General features: G+C 39.2%; 1 protein-coding gene across 1 annotated transcript in view; it reads right to left on the bottom strand.

Moving 5' to 3' along the window:
- LOC150078442 (LIM domain-binding protein 2-like) overlaps positions 1-24892 on the bottom strand; it is a 374189-nt gene that overhangs the window by 178200 nt on the left and 171097 nt on the right. The window contains exons 5-6 of the mRNA XM_090384564.1: positions 13825-13893; positions 6561-6683 (exon numbers count right to left, since the gene is read on the bottom strand). Of these exons, the coding sequence (XP_090240690.1) occupies positions 6561-6683; positions 13825-13893 (192 nt within the window). The remainder of the gene's footprint in view (positions 1-6560; positions 6684-13824; positions 13894-24892) is intronic.

Raw genomic sequence — 24892 nt, 5'->3', positions numbered from 1 at the left:
CAAATAACCATTATAAGCCATTCTGATTTACTGGCTCATTCTATTTCATTATATATAGTTGTTTGTTATTCTCATCAGAGTCATTAAGCTTATATCATGCTCTCACTATCATTTTCACATTTCAGTAGCTTACCTTGATAACTATCATTAACCACCCTGTCAACCTTTGTATCATCTGCAAACTTAGACATTAAGCCTGATATACCTTTGAATAGCATTAATAAATATTGAAACCAACAATGGACCCTGTACTGTAATTTGGTGACCTTCTCTAATTATGGGGGTGCTAGAACCCACTGAGCTTGTAAAGCAGTCTTTTATGTGCAACAATATCAAAAGCCTTTCTGAAATCTAAGTATATGAAATCAAAATTATTTTTTTATTTCATATACTTAGATTTCACCACTGTATCCAAACAGATTGGTCAAACAACACCAGCCCCCTCCTAACAAATCCATTCTGTCACTACAGTATAACTGCATTACTTTTCTAACCAGTAACTCCATTAATTTCCCTGGAACCCTCAAACAAGTCTGTAATTACTGACATCACCTTTTGATCCCCCTTTATGAATTGGGGGATACATTCACACATCTCCAGTTCATAGGAGCTTTGCCTGAATCCAAAAGGATGCACTCATAATTATGGCTACAGGTTTGCTTCTCTTTTGCTGTATCAATTAATATGACTGGATAGATCCCATTCACCCTAGGTGCCTTTTTTAGTTGAGCTTCAACAATTTATTTCACTTTCCTTTCAGTTAGCACCAACTCATTTAGCTTCCCAGTAGAGTTTGAAAAAATTCTGGCATCTCCTAAAGAATTTGGCATCCCCTCCCCTAAAGAATTCCTCATATGTGAATGTAGATACAAAATACCTATTCAATTTGTCAGCAACCTGGGCAGAGCCAGCAACAGTTAAACCATTGACATCAAGTGGCCCAATGTGATTCAACCCCTTCCTTTTACTGATAATATAAGCATAGAAGTGTTTGCTGCTCTTCTTCACGTTCTTTCCAAGGGTCTTCTCTTAATCTGCATTAAATGCCTAATCTCCTTTGTGACTTAATTACAGAGTAGTTTATATCTAACATCATAGGTTTCTGTATCACCTGATAATTTATATGTATCCCATGCATTTTTCTTCTTGATGTACTGATGAGACAACAGTACATCCATTTAGGTCTAAGCCTTAAACAATATTCATATATTGAGGCAGGAGTGCTGTGACTCGGGGGAGAACTGAGGGGGGCGATTCTCCAACACATCACAGCCTAAAAAAAAATGTGCAACTTGTGAAATGTTTGCCGAACTCTCTGGAACGGAACATGACATTGCCATGGGGGATGTCTTTGTGTGTGCACGATGTAAGGAGTGTAAGGAAATCAGGCAACAACTCAGCGTTGTTATGGGCCTATATGAGAGTTTGAAGGACAGGGTGGATGCCCCCGAAAGATCTAAATTGAGGGGCCCATCAGGCTCTCAGCTGCCCACATCAATGCCAGAGCTTGCACTTGTTCATCACGCAATATAGGGGCAACCCCCAGGGCAGAATGCGCTGGTCCCACAGGAACTAGTAGTTGTTGGTGACTATTGTCAGGGAAACAGGAAACATGCTTTGTAAAAAGGATAGGTGGAACAGGACCAGGGTATGTCTGCCAGGGGCAAAGGTTGATGACGTTGTAGAGTGGATATCATCTTTTAAGGGCACAAAAGGTGATATAGTTGTACACGTTGGCACTAATGATATTAGGAGTAGGAGACCGGCAGAATTACTTAACAAGTACAGGTCACTGTTGAACAAAAGCTGAGAATTAGGGTTGAATTTGAAAGTGTCTGCAATTCTGCCCAGACACGATAGAAGGGAGTATATGATGAGAGCCTTGTCGATCAATTCAGCCCTGGAAAGAATGTGTAAGGCTCAAGGGGTAGAATTTTTTTCAGCCTGGACTGTACTTGTTAACAGGAGAGACTGCTTCTACAGGGATGGGATACACTTAAATAGAAAGGTTGCAAGAATATTTGCTGATGCTATCGAGGCAGTGTTAGGTGGGTCGGAAAACTGATAGCTTGGGGGGATACAAGGACTAATAGTTTAACAGTAGCCGTAGGCAGAGGTGAAGGTGATTCTTGCACAACTTCTATTAGAATAAGTAGCGACCTGGAGCGTGGGGTGTTGGGGGTGTCAGGAACGGATGGCAGTCATCCTGAAATAGGTGGGTATATGGGATGTGTTAGGGTAACTAAGAATAGGAGTAGGAGCATGTATGCTTGCATGTATACTAATGCTAGAAGTATAGTAAATAAATTTGATGAATTTGAAGTGTTGGTCAAGACATCAAAGGCAGATATTGTTGGGATAGCAGAGACGTGGTGTCACACAAATATAAGGAATGCTGAACTGGAATTTGGGGAGTACAATGTGTACAGAAAGGATAGACAGGATAGAAAGGGAGGTGGTGTTATGCTGTTAATTAAGAAAAACATAAAATCAAAAGAAGTGCATCCAGTTGATATAGATGAACAGTGCACTGTTGAGTCAGTTTGGTGTGACATAAGCACTGCGAAAACAAAACTAAGAGTAGGAGTGTGTTATAGGCCTAATGACTCGAATGAGTACAATGAACAATTGTACAGAGAAATAGAGTGGGCTGGTAGATCGGAATGTCTTATAATGGGAGATTTTAACTTCCCAGATATTGATTGGAACTTGTGGGTTGGTCACTTACACACTAGTCAGACTTTTGTGGATTTATTGGATGATTGTTTTCTGCAGCAGCATGTTCGAGAGGCAATCAGAGAAAGTAATACTCTTGATCTGGTTATCAGCAGTGATCATTCGTGTATTAAGAATTTGCAGTTAAAGGAACCACTAGGTGGCAGTGATCACAGTGTACTGATGTGGGATTTACTTAAAGATTTAATTACCATCAGGGGTAAAGGAAAGGGTTTTTGCTTTCGTAAAGGTGAGTACAGTGCTCTCCGACAGTTTTTAAATTCTGTACAGTGGGATCAACTGACGATGTTACCAACAGTAAATTCTAAGTGGGAAGCATTCAAGGAATTAATCATGGAGGCTACTAAAAGTTTCATACCTATTAAGAAATATTGTTCAAGGTTTAGGCCTAAATGGTTATCAAATGAACTAATGAGACTCGTAATAGAGAAGAAAAATGCATGGGATGCATATAAATTATTAAGCGACTCAGAAGCCTATGGCAGATATAAGCTAGTCTGTAATCAGGTGACAAAGGAGGTTAGGCAGGCGAAGGCAGATTACGAGAAATCCTTGGCAAAAGATGCTAAGAAAAACAGCAAGGATTTCTTTACTTATATAAACTCTAAAAGGAAGGGGATGAATCTTATTGGTCCACTTGACATCGATGGTTCGGCTGTTGATGATCCTGCTCAGATAGCAAACAAACTGAATGAGTATTTTGCATCTACATTCACACATGAGGAATTATTAAGGTTTGAAAATGGCAGAAGGTTATCAAATTGTAGCAGGATACTTAATGATTTTGGAATAACTGAAAGCAAAGTGGAGGAGAAATTGTTGAAGTTAAACATAAGAAAAGCACCTGGGGTGGATGGGATCTATCCAGTTATATTAAAGGAGGTGGCAAAGCAACTAAGCAAACCCTTAGCCATAATTATGAGAGCGTCCTTGGACTCAGGGGAGGTTCCCACGGACTGGAGATGTGCAAATGTATCCCCAATTCACAAAGGGGGATCGAAGGGTGACACGAGTAATTACAGACCAGTTAGTTTAACTTCTGTTCCAGGTAAAATAATGGAGTCACTGGTTAAAGATGCATTGCAGGATCATCTAGACAAGACTGCAGCAATAATTCAGACACAGCATGGGTTTGTTAAGGGAAAGTCTTGTCTGACAAATTTGATAGGATATTATGATGTGGTTACAAAGGAACTGGATGCAAAAAAATAATTTTGATATCATATATTTGGATTTCAGGAAAGCTTTTGACACTGTTGCGCATGGAAGACTATTGTACAAATTGGAGCAGAATGGTATTAAGGGTAAGTTGCTACAATGGATAAAAGGATGGTTAAGTGGGAGAAGACAGAGGGTGGTAATCAATGGGTGCTGCTCTTCGTGGACTAATGTTATTAGTGGAGTCCCACAGGGTTCGGTTTTGGGTCCACTGTTATTTTGTATATTTATCAATGATATTGATGAAGGTATATCAGGCTTAGTGTCGAAGTTTGCAGATGATACAAAGGTTGGCAGGGTTAGTAATGGCAGTGTGCTACTGCAACAGATCTAGATAATTTGGGTAGATGGGCTAAGAAGTGGCAACTGAAGTTTAACCTTGACAAATGCAAAGTACTGCATATGGGTAGAAGTAACCACAGAGAAACGTACCAACTGTGTGGTACTACACTTAAGGTGGTAGAAAATGTAAAAAGACCTGGGAGTAATTGTGCAGTCAGATATGAAGCTTTCTGAGCAATGCAGACAGACTGCCAGGGCAGGTCATGGGGTTTTGTCAATGATATATAGGAATTTTGCTAGCAGGGAAAAGGAGGTGATTATCCTTCTGTATAAGGCAATGGTCAGCCACGCCTTGAGTACTGCGTACAGGTCTGGAGGCCTCATTTTAGGAAGGATGTAGATTTACTTGAGCGTGTACAGAGAAGGGCAACAAGACTGGTGAGGGGAATGATGGGATCCTCTTACCAAGAGAGGCTTAAGTTCTGCAAATTGCAGTGGCTGGAGACTAGGCACCTGCACGGTGATCTGATTGAGGTATATAAGGCCTTGAATGGGTTGAGCACACTGAATTCTGATGGGATCCTTCCACTTGTTCAGATTACGAACCTAAGGGAGCATAAATTCAAATTAAGAAAAGACAGATGTAGAATAGATGTGCGGAAATTTGCCTTTAGCCAGCGGGTGGTTAATTGCTGGAACAAACTTCCATCTGTCATTGTGGAAGTTGATAGGTTGAAAAATTTAAGGAGGAACTGGACAGGCATTTGGAGGCAATGGTGTGATTTTTTTTTTTTTTTTTTGGCTGATGCTGCATAAGCTCATACACTTGCTTTCTTGCATCACATGCCACTACTACTACTACTAATATTTCTTAGTTGGCATGAAGAGCCTAGTAGCTTCTATGATTATTTCCCCGAATCCTTTTCATTTAGAATTTACTGTTAGTAATGTCATCAGTTGGTCCCACTGCATAGAATTTAAAAACTGTCTGAGACCATTGTATTCACCCTTATGAAACTGAGAGCCTTTCCCCTCAACAGTAGTTATGTCTTTGAGTAAATCTGACATTGGCACACTGTGATCACTGCCATTCAGAGGGTCACACCTGCAGGTTCTTAATGCATGAAGAATCATCATTGCTGATAATTAGATCAAGAGTAAAGCTTCCTCTTGTTGCCTCTCTAATATGCTGCTGTAAAAACCAGCCATCCAATAAATCCATAAAAGGTTTGTTAGTGTGTGACTGACCAACCCACAAATTCCAATCAGCATCTGGAAAGTTCAAATACCCATTATAAGCCATTCTGATTTACTGGCCCACCATTTCATTATATAGTTGTTTGTTATTCTCATCAGAGTCATTAAGCCTATATCATGCTCTTACTCTCATTTTCACATTTCAGTGCTTACATCACACCAAATTGACTACCCATGTTTACTGGATGCAATGCCTTAGTTTTAATATGCTTCTTAACTAAAAGCAACCCCCACCCTCTTCCTGCATCCACTGTACACCACATATTCAAAATTCAGTATCACTTATGTCTGAGTGACACCACATCTCTGATATTCCTACAATGTCTGCATTTAATGACTTAATCAGTGCTTCAAATTTATCAGATTTATTTACAATGCTGTCAGCACTTAGTTACTCTAATATAAGTTATTAGTATTATATATTAGTTACCCTCTTAGTTACCCTAATATAACCCATGTATTTACTTGTTCTGTGCTGATCCATAGCAGGGCTTGAAATCTGACACCTTGCTTTCCAGGCTGCTGTACATTCCAATATAATCACTGCAAGAATCACTTTCACCTTTGCCTGTGGCTCTAGTTAATCTATTAGTCTGTGTATCCCCCCAATGTAGCAGTTTTCCAACCAGCATCTCATTGCCTCAATAGCATCAGCAAATATTCATGCATCCAATCTATTTAAATTTACATTATCTCCATAGCCTTACTCTATGCATTTCTCTCTCCATCCTCTCTGCACACATTTTTCTGTGCATGTGCATTTTTGGAATCCATGTCTTCCAAAGACAGACAAATGTCCAATGTCTCACAGCTCCTCTTAAGCTGGTGTCACTGGATACTAAATCCTCAAAGACTGTGAATAACAATCAAAAATGATAAAGATGTATATCTACCTTCATACAATTACAGAACACATACATACGTATACTAATCAATAAATTATAAAATTTACTGATTACAAGAAATTATAAATTTTATAGAATAGAGCATGTAACTATGAACAGCCACAGTTAATAAAATATCAAAGTCTAACTTTTAATATGTAAGTAGCCTACAAGTCCTCATACCTGCATGGCTATCAAGCTGCGGGGTACAAGCTCTCTGTGCTGCCTTGTAGCAAAATGCCATGATTTTATCCTCATTAAATCATCGAATGTGAATTCTAAAATTAACCTACCTTCTGTACAAACCTAGAAAATAGAGGTTATTTAGGATAGCATTTAAACTAAAATTAAAGGGGAAAAAAAGAAGAAGAAAAAAAAAAAGGAATTGAAAAAAGATTTCCATCAAAAAATTAAAAGCTAAATTTTATTTTACAGTGAACCAAAAATAAGCCATAGCAATAACTCAATGAATTTCATTTTTAATGCATCTGGTGAAATATTCCATAATATATATTTCTTATAAATGTAACAATCACAACTTAGTTAAAAAAAAAAAAAATTACAGCATATACCAGGAAGTGTCCAAACCATGGCCTTAAGTGGCATTCCTTCACACTGCATGGCTTGTGATCATGTAAGCAGCCCCAAGTTTTACACCTTTTCTGGATTTAAAACTAGAATTTGTACAAAATATAATTTCACAATGACTTTTGAAAATATCCATTTTTAGTAATATTTCATTTTTCTTTATTTTCTTATGATGTCTTATTTATCTTCCTCTGTAACAATATCATCACAATGATATAGGGCTATTAGTGTAACATAATAATTGTTGTATTTTTCATATTTAATTATTAAATACAAAAAATTTAACTGTAAATATAAACACTAATGGCAAAAATTAAATACTATTTCAAACAAAAAAAGGGGGGGGGGGGTAATTAGTGGTAAGAAACTGTTCTTACAGCCCTACTTCCCATAAGAATCGATAAGGTCTGCAACCTTGAGCATGGGTCTGGATAGTCCTGGTATATACTACATTTACTAAAAACTAAGATTTCAAGACTAATAAAAAATACTGGTGATATAATAATAATGGCAATACTGGTGAGTATAAAAACAAGCTCAAAAGCATCTGCACTATAGAACTCTTAAACGCGCGCACGCACACACACACACACACACACACACACACACACACACACACACACACACACACACACACACACACACACACACACAATAGCATAAAAGTTGAAGGTCAATCTTCAAATTTTGACTTTGTAGCTCTTTACTTATGAACAAAGGCCTGCATAGCTGACTATCTATAACAGTGGACGGCTATTGTTAAAATTAGATGAAATAGTGGCATGTGACAAAGACTGTACCTAAGCTGAATCCTAAAGGTTACTAATTCAACCTGATTTTGAGATAAAGATGCAATACAGTATCATGATGCACACTAAAATATTTAATTTAATAATTTACTTGAATATTGAGTAGATGTATTAAAGTATTCATGTAAAAATTTAATCCCAAATACAACTTGGTGCATCCTTTAATGAAGTAGGGTTATATCTCAATGCAACTGTTGAAATAATTTGATAATAAATGCTTCACTGTGTTATACATATTTTGCCTCTATGTATTAAGAAATTCATTCCTTCCAATGACAGCACCAGGTTTTGGCTTGTGCACAATTTAAAAAGAACACTGTTATTCATAAACTGACCTAAAATTACTAACTGAATAACAGAAAGAAGGCAAATTTATTATTCATTGAAAACTCAAGGTGGCAACAACATAACAGCTGTTTTGGGTGTTTCTGAAGCCTCATCAGATGGTGGCATCCATTTGCAACTACATCTGGTGAGTATGGGCTTGGCACACCCAGGGTCCTGAGCTGGATATCATCATCATTCTCTCTCTCTCTCTCTCTCTCTCTCTCTCTCTCTCTCTCTCTCTCTCTCTCTCTCTCTCTCTCTCTCTCTCTCTCGGGGGTAACTCGGAAATTTTTTTTTTTGGCTGGTGCAGCATAAGCCTCAGGCTTCTAGGCACCATGTGGCTAGTAATAATAATAAAAAACTGTCAAAAATGAAAGAAAATATGTATTAAGACTAAACAAGCAGTTGGCTGCTCATTCTGTCTCAAGACATTTATTCTAACCTTGAATACCCTCATCAATATCATATATAAAAATTATAAGTAGGAGGGGAACCAACTTGAAGCCTTCAGGAACCCCATTTGTTACTCTAAAAACTGATCATTTATGAAAAATCTCTGTACCTATCTTTTAGCCATTCTGCAATCCAGCATAGGATGTTATCAAACACTTAACTAAAGTCTAGTAGAATGTCAATATTGTTATCTGCATCATGACTGATTTTGATGAAACCATGCTGGGATCTATTCAGGATACCACTCTTGTTGAAATGGACCTGAATAAAATCCTCAACTACAGACTTCACAGTTATCAATACCACTTAAGTCAAACTCCCTGGCCTATAGTCACCCAACTTCTCTAGTTCCATCTTTGTGTATTGGGGAGACATTAGCACTTCTCTAGTCCAAAGGGATCTCCCAAGAGTCTAATGATGCTTTCATTACTTTTACATATAACAGTATATACACCATCCTCTCTGGAGCCTTGCCCTCCTTTACCCTCAGCAGCTTTTCCTAACAAATGTTTCTCTTGAGATCATTATCTCACAGCAATAATTTATCTTTTTATAAGTCTGTGCATTGTAAAAGAAATCAATTTTACTTTTATATTGTATTTATCATGAAAATTACAAGAACTTCCTTATCCTCTCTTGCCTTTGGTGGAAAGCACATTCACAAGTTGTCTTAGTATTGCAAAACAAATGGTATCCCTTTTTACAGATGCCATTTGTTAAAAAATTATTTAAATTAAACATAGGAGAGCATAGCATGAGGTAGTCACCAATTTTTTTTTTTATAATTTTATGTGTTTGCCTATCAAGAAATGTGTATTCTGTGTGGCACTAGTATAACAATAAACATTTAATCACATTTATCGTGTAGCATTGTTTTTCTTTATATTTCAAGAGTTTGCACACCAAGCAACTAAGACAACCAGGCATCAATATAGTGTGCCTAAATTCTGTATATTTTATTGGAAGAAAACCCTAGTTTCCATAATAAAAAACCAAGCAACCATACATGCAACAGACTAACTCAGCAACGACATGGAAAAAAAAAGCTCATAAAAGTATGTTCCATTATATGGAACTCAAACCTAGCCTTTTTCTACATATTGTGGAGGGGCAGTGGTCATAATCACTGTGCTAGCTGTAAAGGTGTGATGTACAGTACCATTCATATCTGTTCACTGCAAAAAAAAAGAAAGAACACTACTCAAAAGAGGGGATTAAGTTAATATCTCTCTCCCTTGCAAATTCACCCTATTCCTCATCATACAGTTGTCTAGGGTGTCCTTGTCTTCTCTTCCCTTCCCTTGTGGAATCGACTCATAATATTTTAGGGTATCTCTCTTCATTCATGCATAGATGTCCAAACCAACTCATCCTCCTGTTTTCAATTCGTTCTATAATATCTTCATCTGCATGCAAGCACCTTCTAATTTCCTCTTTTGCAACCCTCTCAAGCTTGGAAACTCTAGCACTTCGATCGCTAGTGCCCTAAGCTTATTTTTGTCACCCTCTTTCAATGTCCACACCTCAAATTCGTAACAAAGTACCGATTTCACTAATGATGTCTGATATGTTTTTTGTTCTAAGGGAGATATTGTTGTCCCACCATATAGTATTGAGGGCACAAAGAATCTCTACTTTGATGAACTTGTGTGCTAACTTCCTCTTTCCCCAGTCCACTGTTAGTTATAATACATCCAAGATACTCAAAGAAGCCAACAGGTTTTAGATGTATAGACTGTGTAATTTCCAATTCGTCTAGATGCTCTGCTGTGCTTAAGAATTCTGTTTCTGTGAAATTGATATTGAAGCCCCATTAGTTATATATAAGATGCAGTTTTCTTAACATGTATTCCAAACCATAAGCTTCTTGTGCTATGATGACCTAATCATCGGCAAAATAGAGATTCCATAAATATCTGTCATTAATTGATACTCCCATTCCACAATAGCTTCTTTTCCATCCTTGCAAGGCACATTCCAAAAAAACTAACAATAAAGGAGATAAGCTACATCCTTGCCTCAGCCCCTTTGTTGAATAGATTGGGTTAGATAAAGAGACTTTCCAACTTTAATAAATACCACATTGTCATTGTATAATTCCCTAATCATTTAGCATTATAATCAGTTAGCATTAGCATTAGTAGAGGCATATGATGCAAGAAAGCAAGCTTATGCAGCATCAGCCAGAGAGAGAGAGAGAAAAAAAAAAAAAAAAAAACACTTCCATTTCACCCCTCCGTTAGTTCGAAATACCTGTCCAGCTGAGCCTTAAATTTATTTAGGCTATCAACTTCCACAACATGAGATGGAAGTCTGTTCCACCAACCAACTACCCACTGGCTAAAGGCAAATTTCTGCATATCTACAACAAGTTCTGGATTAATTGACATCTGTTCCAAGACTTTCCATAATTCCTTTCTTGGAATGGAGTCATAAGCCTTTTCTAGATCGATGAAAGCAAGTAGGTATCTTTATTCCTTGCTCTTCTTTTCTTCACTAGTTAGCATTAGCATTAGTAGAGGCATTTGATGCAAGAAAGCAAGCTTATGCAGCATCAGCCAAAAAAAAATAAAGTAAAATAAATAAATAAAAAATAACCACTTCCACTTCACCCCTCTGTTTGTTCGAAATACCTGTCCAGCTGAGCATTAAACTTATTTAGGCTATCAACTTCCACGACAAGGGATGGAAGTCTGTTCCACCTACCAACCACCTGCTGGCTAAAGGCAAATTTCCGCACATCTATCCTACATCTGTCTTTCCTCAATTTGAATTTATGCCCTCTCAGGTGGTTATTCTGAGCAAGAGGAAGAATCCCATCAGCATTGAGCATGCTCAAACCATTCAAGGCTTTGTACACCTCTATCAGATCACCTAGCTGGTGCCTAGTCTCCAGACACTGTAATTCACAAAACTTAAGCCTTTCTTCGTAAGAGCACCCCTTTGTTCCATTCACTAATCTTGTTGCCCTTCTCTGTACTCGTTCCAACAGCTCTACATCCTTCTTGAAATGAGGCCTCCAGGCCTGTATACAGTACTCTAGGTGTGGCCTGACCATTGCCTTATACAAGGGAATAATCAGCTCCTTATCCCTGCTAGAACAATTCCTATATATCATTGACAACACACCATGAGCTACTCTTGCAGCCTGTCTGCACTGCTCAGAGAACTTCATATCTGCCTGCACAACCACCCCCAGGTCCCTTTCATTCTCTACCACTGTCAGTGTAGTACCACAGAGTTGATACGTTGCTCTGGGGTTGCTGTTTCCCATATGTAGTACTTTACATTTGTCAATGTTAAACTTCATTTGCCACCTCTCAGCCCATCTGCTCAACCTTTCCAGATCCTGTTGCAGCAGCATAGTGTCAGTAGTGTCCTTGACAACCCTGCCAACCTTCGTATCGTCTGCAAACTTGGACATTAAGCTTGATATACCATCATCAATATCATTTATAAATACAGAAAACAATAAAGGATCCAATACTGAACCCTGAGGGACTCCACTAATAACATTAGTCTACGATGAGCAGTGTCCATTGATTACCACTCTCTGTCTTCTCCCCCTCAACCACCCCTTTATCCATAGCAGCAATTTGCCTCCAATGCCACACTGCTCCAATTTGTGCAGCAATCTTCCATGTGCAACAGTATCAAAAGCCTTTCTAAGATCCAAGTATATAATATCAAAGTTATTCCCTGCATCCAGTTCTTTTGTGACTGCATCATAGTCCAATCAAATTGGTCAGGCAAGACTTCCCCTTAACAAAACCATGCTGTGTCCGAGCTATAACTGAAGTCTTGTCTAGATGATCCTGCAGTGCTTCTTTAACCAGTGCCTCCATTAATTTTCCGGGAACAGAAGTTAAACTCACAGGTTTATAATTACTTGTGTCAGCCTTTGATCCTCCTTTGTGAATTGGGGTCACATTTGCACATCTCCAGTCCATGGGTACCTCCCCCTGAGTCCAAGGAAGCTCTCATAATTATGGCTAAGGGTTTGCTTACTTCCTTTGCTGCCTCCTTTAATATAACTGGATAGATCCCATCCACCCCAGGTGCCTTTCTTTTGTTTATCTTCAACAATTTCTCCTCCACTTAACTCTCAGTTATTACAAGATTCTCTAGCTTACTGCCAGATTTGAATACACCTCTGGCATTCCCCTCGCTGAATAACTCCTCATATGTGAATGTCGATGCAAAATATTCATTTAGTTTGTTAGCTACCTGAGCAGGATCATCAACAGTTGACCCATCGATATCAAGTGGACCAATCTGATTCATTCCCTTCCTTCTAGAGTTTACATAAGTAAAGAACTCTTTGCTGTTTTTCTTCGCATCCCTTGCCAAGGATTTCTCGTAATCTGCCTTTGCCTGCCTAACCTCCTTTGTAACTTGGTTACAGATCAACTTGTATCTATCATAGGCTTCTGTGTCACGTGTTAATTTGTATGTATCCCATGCATTTTTCTTTTCTGCCATATGCCTCATTAGTTCATTTGACATCCATTTAGGCCTAAACCTTGAACAATATTTCTTAGATGGTATGTAAAGCCTAGTAGCTTCCAAGATAAGTTCTTTGAATGCTTCCCATTTTGAATTTGCTCTTGGTAACATCATCAGTTGATCCCACTGTATAGAATTTAAATACTGTCTCAGTCCATCGTAGTCGCCTTTACGAAAGCAATACCCCTTCTCTTTACCCCTAATATTACTGCAGAATAAGTTACTGCAGAATAAACAAATTATCCGCACACGAGCCACTGGACCTAAATCCACTCTGTTCTTTGCTAATCTTATCTTTTGTAAGCATGCTATCTTCTAAACAGATTAAAATGTACATTGCAACATGGAGTTTACTTCACAGATTCAATAACGTAACTTTTTTTTTTTTTTTTAAGCTTCATTTTTTTTCTTGTTAATTCCACTCGATTACATCTTGATGGATACATATGATGACAATGAGGAATACATATGATGACATCATATGTATTCCTTGAAAATTGCTCCCTACAAATATTCATGTCAGCACATATGTTCAAAGAAAACATTTTATACTTTGGATTTAAATATTAAAAAATCATGGGGGGCAAAAATTACAAAACAAAAGCTCAAATTCAATATTTTAATAATATTTTAGAGATTTCATTTTTTATATTTCATTACTCTAAAGGTAAAGCAATAAAAAAAAAGTCAGAATTAGTGAGCAAATGGAACAAAAATACAACAATTTTCCAAAATGCATATATATTTAAGCAACACAGACATACCACAACTGCACTATCTTTTGCTAGTTGTTCTTTCATTGGATCACTAGGATACTGACCACCAACTAATCCCTAGAGAAATTAAAACATAACACAAAATACTCAATGTGTAAATCCTAGGAATCTGTTTAATCATTTTTAATTTTTCATTTATAAACAAATTTAAAATATATTCACTAAAGTAACTTCAAACTAACAATCAGCAGCCTTTGTAAATAAGAATATGATAAATTAAGCTGACACATACCCAACCAGAACTACAATCTAATGTAAAACTAACACAGAAATAAAAGCTAAAAATGCTAAAAAATATATTTCCAGATTGATATTGATTAATTTTTTATTTTGGGGAGGGGAAAAAAAAAAAAAAAAAACTACATCAATAATACTATTAAAAAAATATTAATACAGGATGGACTGTCGGTGAGGCCCAAGTTGACAAGCTTCTGGTTTAATGAGTCGCATCCCGTGAGAAGATAAATGGCACTATTACCTTCCCATGAGAAGATAAATAGAGACCTGGTGAAAACCAAGGGGGAGGGCCATGGGAAGGTAATGGTGACTTGGGGAATGAATTTCTTTGTAACAACCCCTTAGAAGTAGTATTCCAGTTGTCTTGCCAAATGTGAGTGAGGTGAGTATACAATCTTTTCTTTTCTTGTTTCCAATTATTGGTTGGGTGCAGCATGAAGTTCAGTACTGTTGCTAGAAGAGATTTTCTGAAGCAGTAACAAAGGGCCCCTGGAAATTTCTTCGAGGCGGAGAGGCATAACCCCAGTCAGTACTTGAAGGGCAGATGTGCTGATGGTGCAGCAAGCTTGGGTGATGGCAAGCACAATGTGACACTAGATGAAATCAAGTTTCCTTTTGTTTCTGTCTATAATGGCCCCGTGAAACCAAATGCCAGCACCATAGCATACCACTGGAATGAAGACAGCCTTATAGATGGTGGCCAAGGCATGGCATTTTAGTCCCAATCACATTTGGAAATCCTAGCAGTAAGGAGGTGTATTTTCTTATCTTTCCAGCCAAGTGGACAAGGTGAGGATAAAATGTAAGTTTATCATCAACAATCAAGCCGAAAAACTTGAGCTTTTTTTTTTACCAGTTTAATTGGTCCGTTATCAAAGTGTACACAGTTGATGATCTTCTAGGACTCAGTGTTCCTTTAATCAGAAGCGCTTGCATTTCCTTGGGTGAAATTTGCAATTTACGAAGATGCGACCATGTCTGGATTTGGATTATGGCAGATATAGATCTGTCTTCTAGCTGTGCTCTGCTGTCTGCTTAATGAGCATGATGACATCATCAGCATATGCCTGGATGGTGGACTGCTCTACTTCCAAATTTAGGAGTTCATCAAGAACAACTGTCCAAAATAGAGGGGCTAAGAAAGACCCTTCCGGGCAGTACCTGGAGACGTGATGTGATATTTCTTTGTATTTTGTCCTCACAACGATTCTGCAACATTGAAAGTAATCTTGGAGACAGAGATAAATATTAAAAGGAATGCCAGCCTGCAAAAGGTGCCTCAGGACACTCAGCCACCAAAAGGCATTGAAAGCCCCAGTAAAGTCAATGGAGATTGCTAATAAATACTTCCAGTCTGTGGCAGTGGAGCTGTTGTAAGAGTGCATGCAGCATCCTCTGCATAGGATCTCTTTCTGAAGCTATATTGTGTATTTGATTGCAGGTTTGCAGTAAGGTAATGTTGGCATGTTCTTTCATAAAGTAAACATTCAAAGATTTTTTGTTGAGTACAGGTAAGAGTGCTATGGGCTGATAGGAGTTTGGGGCTGTCAATGGCTTCTCTGGGCCATTCAAGATAAGTCTGACTTCCAGATAACAGGAAACATTACTTGTTCGAAGCATTTGTTGAAGAGGGCCAAGAGGCAGTCAGGGTCGTGCCAAGCCATTTTAGTACCCAAGGCAAGAATGAAAAATTGCGCCCTATTGTTAATGATGGCAACGTTGGCAATTATTTCATCTTTCTTTTGGCACTTCTTTCAGCTTTTAATCTGAGGCAAGAGCCTTGTTCGCCTCACCCTTGGCACGGCTCTTCTCAGGGTGGATGGTGAAGAGCTTTTTTACCACTTCAACATTGATGAGATCATATCTGGGTGCCTTATTGTTTTTTTTTTTTTTTTGTTTTCTCCAGTGCAGTGGACAATTCTTCCAATGTAAAGAGTTCTATATTTTCATTGCAGATGACCATTTCAGCATACATAGGAAGGAGTTTATGGCTGGGAAAGAGGGTGTTAAGAATGTTTTTAATGTTCCTGAGGGTATGAAAGTAGAATTAACCACTTCACTCCTGGGCAATTTGTAGGTGAGCATTTTGTAAACTAGACCCCATGAATCTGAGTTTCCAGTGAAGGCCACAGGGTTTTGTCATCAGGCTTTCTTTTTGTCCAATGGTCTTGTACAACTCTTATGGAGCATCCACTTCATTTTGCAGGCAGGATGTGGGCTCGTTGGAACCTCTTTCTAGCCTGGATGGCACATCTGTGGGGGATGGCGAGCTCTTAGCACCACCACAGAATTGAGTTTTGAAATGGTTTCTTTTTAGGCATAGCCACTTCACAGACATTAAGAAGAATTTTAGTAATAGCATCTGCAAGTTCAGTTGGAGTGAGCGAGTTCAGGATGGAAGGTGGAATATCTTCAGTTGGCTCTCTTCAGGACAAGCCTAGCGATATTATTGCTAGTTAGAAGAGTGGGACTCACCACGTGGACCAGTGAGAAGGTAACAACCCGGTGGTCTGAGGTGGTCCATGCTTCTTTGACCCTCCAGCAAGAGAACTTCCATGAAGGGGATCTAGAGGCCATGGTGATATTGATGTTTGTTTCATGTTGGGTGTTGGTAAAGGTGGGAAGCTGTGTTGGCTTGTTGATGACTTCAAATGGGGAGATGGCAATGTAGTCCTCTAGCAGTGGTCCAATTGACAAGCCTGTGCATGTACCGTCAGAATCAGGGTTTAAGCTGTGCCATATCCTTGAGTGACAGTTGGCATCGATGGAGACTTATTTTATTGTTGTTGAAAGTATTAGAGACAATATGCAGGTATTGCACAACAGGTGCAATGTCTTCACCTAGCCTTGTGTACATGGGGATGATCAGTGGAGTTTCCAAGACCACAATCCAATGTACATCCTCCATATGGGCCACCAGAGCAGGCACCCATGCTTATAGCCACCCAATGGCAATGACACCTGAAGTTTATGCCTGAATGGCACATCATTGGACAGTTAGTCTGTCACATGTAAGGTTGCATCCTGTAGATCTATGGGATGCACTCCTGGCAACGTGGTACAATATATCTCTTGCAGAGGCCTTATTGAATCCATGCCTTGCTGTCTGGCAGCAAGAGGAGTACATACACACTAGGATCTCCAAGCACACTATACTCCTTTATTACAAGGCGGTGTTCCTCCCCATAGTCATGTTCGCTGCAGGGACGTGGTTTCACTGTGCAATTAAGTGAAAATTTAAAGAGAAACTGAACTCTGTCCAATGGCAACTTCTACTGGCCACCCATTGGATCTGCAGAACAGTCTCCACAGAGGCAACACAAGTCATTGCAGGAGTTCTTCCACTGGACCTCTTTGTAGTTTATAGGGTGCTATGCTACAGAATATGGAAGAAGATTCCTGCAGCAATCCTAGGCATCCACCTTAACTTAGACATGGACGTGAAAAGAGAGAAGCTGCACTGCTATAATGAGCTAGTTAATATATGACAGACAAGATAGGACATAACCAACAAGGGACTAGTCATGAAAAACTTCATATCGGATGTTACCTTTGCCATGGCAAAATTCATTACAGAATGGTTTATTCTCACAATGGAAACCTATCTATCACAGGATATGGGGCCCTCAATGAGAAACTGTTTCAATTTAAGCTTGCAGAGTCAGACTTTTGTTTCTGTGGAGCGAAGGAGAACTGGTACTACATACTCTGACTGTGCAATATATGATGAATCCAGAGAAAAGCTGAGAAATAACGTCCAGGGACTCTCCCCAACTGTAGTGGAACTAATTCAAATATGAAGTAATCTTGCAGCACTCCAGGCCTTTGCAAAAGAAGTTTTTGCTCAAATAAAGAGGCTTATTCTGGGGGCAAACCCCATTCTGCCCCAGATCAATGAAGTCTGAAGATAAAATTGGACAATAAGATTTGTTTTACCAAGAAGACCTGGACAATACTTTGTGTTTAAAAGTCTGTTTTTGATGTTAGAGTTCTTGATAGCTACAGTTGTTTAAGATATGGATGAGTTGCTAGAGTAAATTTTGTTGTTGTTTTTTTAATTAATTGATTTATTTTTTAATTAATTTATATATTTTATGTTTTTACAATGTTTAATTTATTTATTTATTTTATGAAAGATGTAAGGTACTCAGTTGAGAGTTGTTAGGCAGATTTGAACTTATGTTCTGGGTGCTGCCTTTATTTTTAATAAAAATTAAAAAAAATTAATACACACTAGCAGTAGCAGTCATAACGTTTTGAATGGAGAGTATTTTTTGTTTATCTCCAGGATACCCATGAAGGTCAGGAGAGCTTAGAAGATAGAGAATACAAGAACATTACTGAACTTAGTAGTATGTGGGCTCAAACTACAGTCAACTCATACATATATTCTACTGTCCTCATGCACTGACCATTTGGCTATTGTCAGAGTTTATTTCTTGACTTCAAAGCTCAGGAAAGCTTCCATTTTGAGGCCCACTAAACATGTGAAGAACAAATTTACCAATAAAACCACTGAATAATCCAAGAAGCCTTTAATAAAAAATAATTTTTTTTTTATGAAATTAAGATTTCATTAAAGATTAACCTCCATTCATATAAATAACCTGAAACTATGAACAAAATGAGAAATGAAAGCAAAAATAAAATGCAAAAATGTAGATGAATTTCTTTCCGAAAATGTGATATTCTGTGCCACAAGTTTCATCAGTTCCTCTGACATCCATTTAGGCCTACCAATTTCATACCAATTAAAAAATAATGAAGATTATTTTTTAATTGGTATGAAAAGACTAGAAGCTTCTTTGATTAATTCCTTTAATGCTTCCCATTTAGAATTTGCTGTTGGTAACATCATCAGTTCGTCCCACTGTATAGAATTTAAAAACTGTCTGAGACCACTGTAGTCACCTTTACAAAAACAAAAACCCCTCTTTTTACCCTTGATGGTAATTACATCTTTAAGTCAATCTCACATAAATACACTATGGTCAGTGCCACCTACAGCAGATTCTTAATGCATGAATAATCATTGATGATAATCAGATCATGGCTATTACTCTTTCTTGTTGCCACTCTCACATGCTGCTGTAGAAAAGTCATCCAATAAATCCACAAAAATCTTGCTAGTCTGTGAGTGACCAACCACAAGTTCCAGTCAATATCTGAAAAGTTAATATCCCCCATTATAGAGACATTCTGATTCACTGGCCCACTATTTCTCTGTACAGTTGTTCTTTGTAATTTTCAGTCATTAGGCCTATAATACATTTTTGCTTTCCCAGTGCTTATATCACACAAAACTGATTCAACATTGCACTGGCCACCTATATCAGTTGGATGCACTGCCTTAGATTTTATGTGCTTCTCAACTAAGAGCATAACCTCTACCCCACTCCTATCCTGTCTGTTCATCTTCCAGGCCTTGGGGAACAAAAATAGTGAAATCCAACACCAAAGCCACTGGTACTGGCGGCAGTGCAGTAGCCAGAGTATGAACCGCCTTGGTCATCACAGACCCCAACATAACAGTCACAAAAGTAAACAGGTTATATACAGTGCACACTGCCTGTGCAGCCCTGGAAGATCCCTTCGGTCAACTCTATGCCATATCCATTTATATGCAATGCAGCCAACAAAGACAGGAGGCCATGCACAGACTGGCGGAGAGGAAGGCAATTATTACGACAGATGCCAATACCTCCTCTACTCTTTGGAATAGCCCCGAAACAGACTCAAAAGGTGAACTTCTAGAAGAACTTATACAGGCAAACAGATTAATGGTATGTAATACACCTGGACACCCTCCCACCTTTGTCTCAGCAACAGGACTATCATTCATAGACCTGACCTTAACAAACCAACTAGCAAGACACAGCATCAAACTCTGGTGGCAGATCAGAACTTCATAGACCAGGAGTGATCACAACCCAATCACTTCTGAATACCAGCCCTCACAAACAACAGCCCCCGCCAGACTGTCGAACAACTTCCCCAGGTTTTAAGATGCACAATGCCAACTGGGAAAGATTTGATGATGTGAACCTCAAAGAAAGGGTCACAATGGAAAACATGGATAGGATTGCCTCACTCCCTGCAAATATCCAAGCCGAACAGGTCGAAAAGTTAATCATTTCCGTATGCGAAGGCACATTCAAAAAGAAGACAAGAAGAAAGAACCACGTCCCTTGGTGGACCCACCAACTAACTTAACTGAGAAATACCACAAGAACGGCCCGAAGGAACTACCAAAAAAGCAAAAAGAAAAAACAGACTGCTGGAGGAGACAAACCTACTGCAAGACATTTATAAAAATTCCAGAACAGATTAACACAATACAATACACAAAGAGAAAAAGGCAGCTTGGGATAAGTTTGTTAAGAACTCCCAAGATTCTGACTCTTGGGGCATTGCCTATCGAATTATTGCTGGAAAAATACACCCTGGAGACACACTCCTCTACACGCACTTCTGGAGGTGAAGAGACCCTCTCCTGGGTGGAATCAATTAATGTCATCCTAGATGAAATCATACATGAAGACGAAATTCAATCAGAGTCCCCTCAACAAACTGAGATCAGAAGAAACAATCTTATGTATATAGGCCATACAGAGAAGGAACCAGTCAGTCCCTAAGAAGTTGAAGCAGAAGTGAAAACAATGAAGAAGGGAAAATGCCCCAGCCATGACTTAGTGGAGGTGTTGAAGAGAGTCTGGTCCATGAGGGCCTCATCCAAAACCTTCTAAATACTTGTCTACAAGATTGATGCTTCGTGAAAACTTGGAAAAATGTGAACCTTACAATCCTGTTAAAGAATTCAGATAAGCCAGAACAATCACCTGCCTCATACAGATCCATAGCCCTGCTGACCATAATAGGGGAAATGCTCAAGAAAATAATTGCCACTAGATTACAAACAGCATACACAAGTAAGGGACTAGGATACACCACTCAGTTTGGCTTTACAAAGAGAAGATCCGCCATAGATGCCATTAGGATGGTAGTGGACACAGCCTCAACTACCAATACCAAATATGTCCTCGGCCTCTTCGTGGACTTCAAAAGGGCCTTTGACACCCTCTGGTGGCAAAGTGTCCTGGAGAGATTCAGGGAGGCCTTTCTATATCAGTTACAGTCCTTTGCCTTCCCATGGCAAAGGGCTGTAACTAGGGGTTGGTGGTTTCCATAGTGGTCTAGGCCAAGATCAACAAAATACCAACACAACCTACACTAACCCTGCATACATCTCAAAGTACCGATTACAGAGTTGAGGGGAGCCCCTGGTGCCGCTAGCCAAACTACCCTATTCATTATGTCCTTTCTGTATACACTGTACTCCCCATAATCAAATCCTAATCCATTACATCTGAGTAACACCAAGTCTCTTAAATCCCAACAATAACCCCAGGGGCTCACATCTGGTGAGTATGGGCCTGGCACACCCAGGGTCCTGAGCTGGATATCATCATCCTTCTCTTTCTTGGTGATTCCCTTCTACTTCCGACTCTTGTTTTCTCTTTCTCTCAGGGTAATACAGAAATTTTATTTGGCTGGTGCAGCAAAAGCACCAAGCTTCCTTGCACCATATGGCTAATAATAATAATTATGGCTAAGGTAAAGCAAGCCTGCAAGAGAACGACGAGAAACGTCAGATAACTTACGTGGAAAATTAGTTTCCCGACACCAGACTCTAGCGCTGCTCGCTCGGTAAACAGACAGTAGGTGTTATCGGTCTGGAGCAAAGTCGAGAAGGATATACTGATTGACAGGAAGGCGTGGCAAATGATGTGTTGATTGGTGCGCAAACAACACACGATAACATTGGTTTATTATCACTTTAGCAGCACTAATGGTAACTTGTCCTAATTGCACATGCCCTAACCTTTTTCTACCATTACAATATTTCATAATGGTGAAAAAAGGTCAGGTTACCTCCACTTGAATCCCATTGGAGCTTGAACCCTTCCCGAAATGGAGGGGGTAACCTAACCTTTTTTCTTTAGAATCATGGATGGACTAGCACATAGATTGTTTATTAACAAAATATTAAATTTTTTATTACTGTACTTTTATTTTTAAAGACACTCATGTGAATACACACGTATCATAACGTCAATCGGCACCTTAAAAAGATTCATCGCTACTATTATTATCTGTTCACTTTCATTACAAAACTATTATGCACCATACTTTACTGGTAAATACACATCATAATGCCAACCAATGACTACACAGTAGCTTGTCGTCTGTCGTGCCCACCACCAATCATTTCACTGTTTGCCACGCCTACCTGTCAATCAATATATCCTTCTCGATTTCTGCTCCAGACCAAACATTGTCTGTGTCTTTATTATTATAATAAAGACACGGACAATGATGACCAATAGTCACCAACACCACCTGAAGTCAGCCGTGGAGAGACTGACAATTGCTCGGAAAGGAGCAAGGGGCCTGATAGACCTCATCGAGCAACAGAAAACAGCGATTGCTAACCTGAAAGATTACTTCCAGAAATGCACAGCAGCACTCCACCAGGCCATAAGCAAGATGGACAAGCGGTATACCCCATTCAACATAAGTGAGGAGTCCCCTCCAAACCAGGAGGCACAAACGAAGCTAGAAAAGTGGGCAGAGAAGACACACCTGGGCAGACACTACAATGATCTCCTATTTATGAAACTATAGAAAATACATTGCCAAGGAGCCCGGAGTGTCCGATGACACATGTCGATGCTGCCACCTGGCCTCAGAAACAATCCAACACATCACTGCAAGATGCAAGGTGATCACCCATACTGAGTACACTCAGACACGACCAGGTGCCAAGATAATACGTCAGAAGCTATCAAGGAAATACCAGTTGATTGAAGAAAGTGCACCATACTACAAGTACCCAGGCAGTACTAGAGACCCCAACCCACAATTTGTACTGGGACCTCACCATAATAACGGGTAAGACAATCCCACACAACAGACCAGACATAACCCTTGTGGACAGGAAGGAAAAGGCTATCTATCTGATTGACATAGCGGTACCCAACACTGGCAACTTACAGAAAACCAACGGGAGGAAAAAAATCAGGAAGAACACAAACCTAAGAAAGGAGATCAAAGAGATGTGGCATATGCAACAAGTTACGACCATCCTGATCATCATGTCAACCACAGGTATGGTGCCAAAAACATTACATAACAGCCTAGCAGCAATAGATCTCCTGGCGATCACCTACAAGGAACTCCAGAAAGTTGCAATCCTGAACACCTGTAGGATAGTCAAAGAGTTCTTCCACCAATGGTAACACCAGACATAACAACAACCATCCTGTGTACTTGGTAGCAATAGCCATCACGAGGTGGAACCCCCAACCCCAATCAGGGAAAAATAATAATGATAATGTCTGTGTTTGATGTCTTGACCAGCACTTCAAATTCATCAAATTTATTTACCATACTCCTAACACTAGTGTACATGCAAGTATACATTCCAATACCAGTGCAAAATCACTTTCACCTCCTCTGCCTGCAGCTATTGTTAATCTATCAGTCTGGGTATTTACTCAAGCTAGCAGTTTTCTAACCAACCTAACACTGCCTCAATAGCATCAACAAATATTCTTGCACCCTTTCTATTTAAGCATATTCCACCTCTGGAGAAGTAGTCTCTCCTGTTAGAACGCACAGACCGTACCGAGAAAAATTCTACCCCACAAGACTTGCACAAACTCTCCAGGGCCAAACCAACTGACAGTGCTCATCATATGATGATGAGCCTTCTGATGGGTGTCTATGGGAGCTTGAAGAGTCGGGTGGACGCCCTCAAAGGAATTAAAATGGGGTGGGGCCCATAGAGTTCTCAGCTGCCCAACTCAACACCAGAGCACACTCTTATGCACCAAGCAACACAGCAGCAACCTTCTGAGCAGAATGAGCTAGTTCCACAGGAGCTAGTTATTGTTGGTGACTCGATTGTCAGGGAAACGGGAAATATATTGTTCAAAAAAGGATAGGTGGAATAGGACCAGAGTATGTCTGCCAGGGTGAAGTTGTAGAGCAGATATCTTTTAAGGGCACAAAAGGTGATATCGTTGTACACGTTGGCACTAATGACATTAAATGTAGGAGATCTGCGGATTTACTAAGCAAGTACAGGTCAATGCTGAAAAAATTCGCAACTTAACAAGAGTTAAATTTGAAAGTGTCTGCAATCCGGCCCACACACGATAGGAGGGAGTATATGACGAGAGCCTTGTCAATTGATTCAGCACTGGAGAGATTGCGCAGGGCTCATGGGGTCAAATTTTTCTCAGCGTGTTCTGAGCTTGTTAACAGGAGAGAATGCTTATACAGGAATGGGATACACTCAGTGGTGAGCTATAGTGGGCTCGCATGGGCCCATTGTTGAGACAATCATTTATATTACAAATGAAATCCTGGATGCAATTAATGAGTATCCAGAGCCAATACTACAGTGGAACGAGTGGGACCCATTCCCGCATTTTAATGGCGCAATCGATTGGTTATGTATTTTAAAACTGCTTCATTTCTGTTTAATTACAGTTGGATCTCTGATTAACCAACTTCTTTATACCGAATTTTTTAAAAAATTCTCCTTGATAATTACATTTAAAATACAGTAGTTTCCGTAGAACGAAAATAATTTCCATGTAACGAACAGATTAGGAGAGACAACTTTGTATGCATTGTTCTCACCTCTGGCCTTTAGGTAATTAGAAAGTGCGAATTAAGGGTGAAATGATTACCATTCCACAACGTTAGTGGTGTTCGTAAAACTTATGCAGCCACACCGAGAAGTCGCGCT

The sequence above is a fragment of the Mastigoproctus giganteus genome, chromosome 11, assembly GCF_048544385.1.
Source record: "Mastigoproctus giganteus isolate SK-2022 chromosome 11, ASM4854438v1, whole genome shotgun sequence".
In the NCBI taxonomy this organism is placed as follows: Eukaryota; Metazoa; Arthropoda; class Arachnida; order Uropygi; family Thelyphonidae; genus Mastigoproctus; species Mastigoproctus giganteus.
The sequence above is the reverse complement of the archived record's forward strand: the minus strand, read 5'-3'. Positions and strand labels throughout refer to the sequence as shown.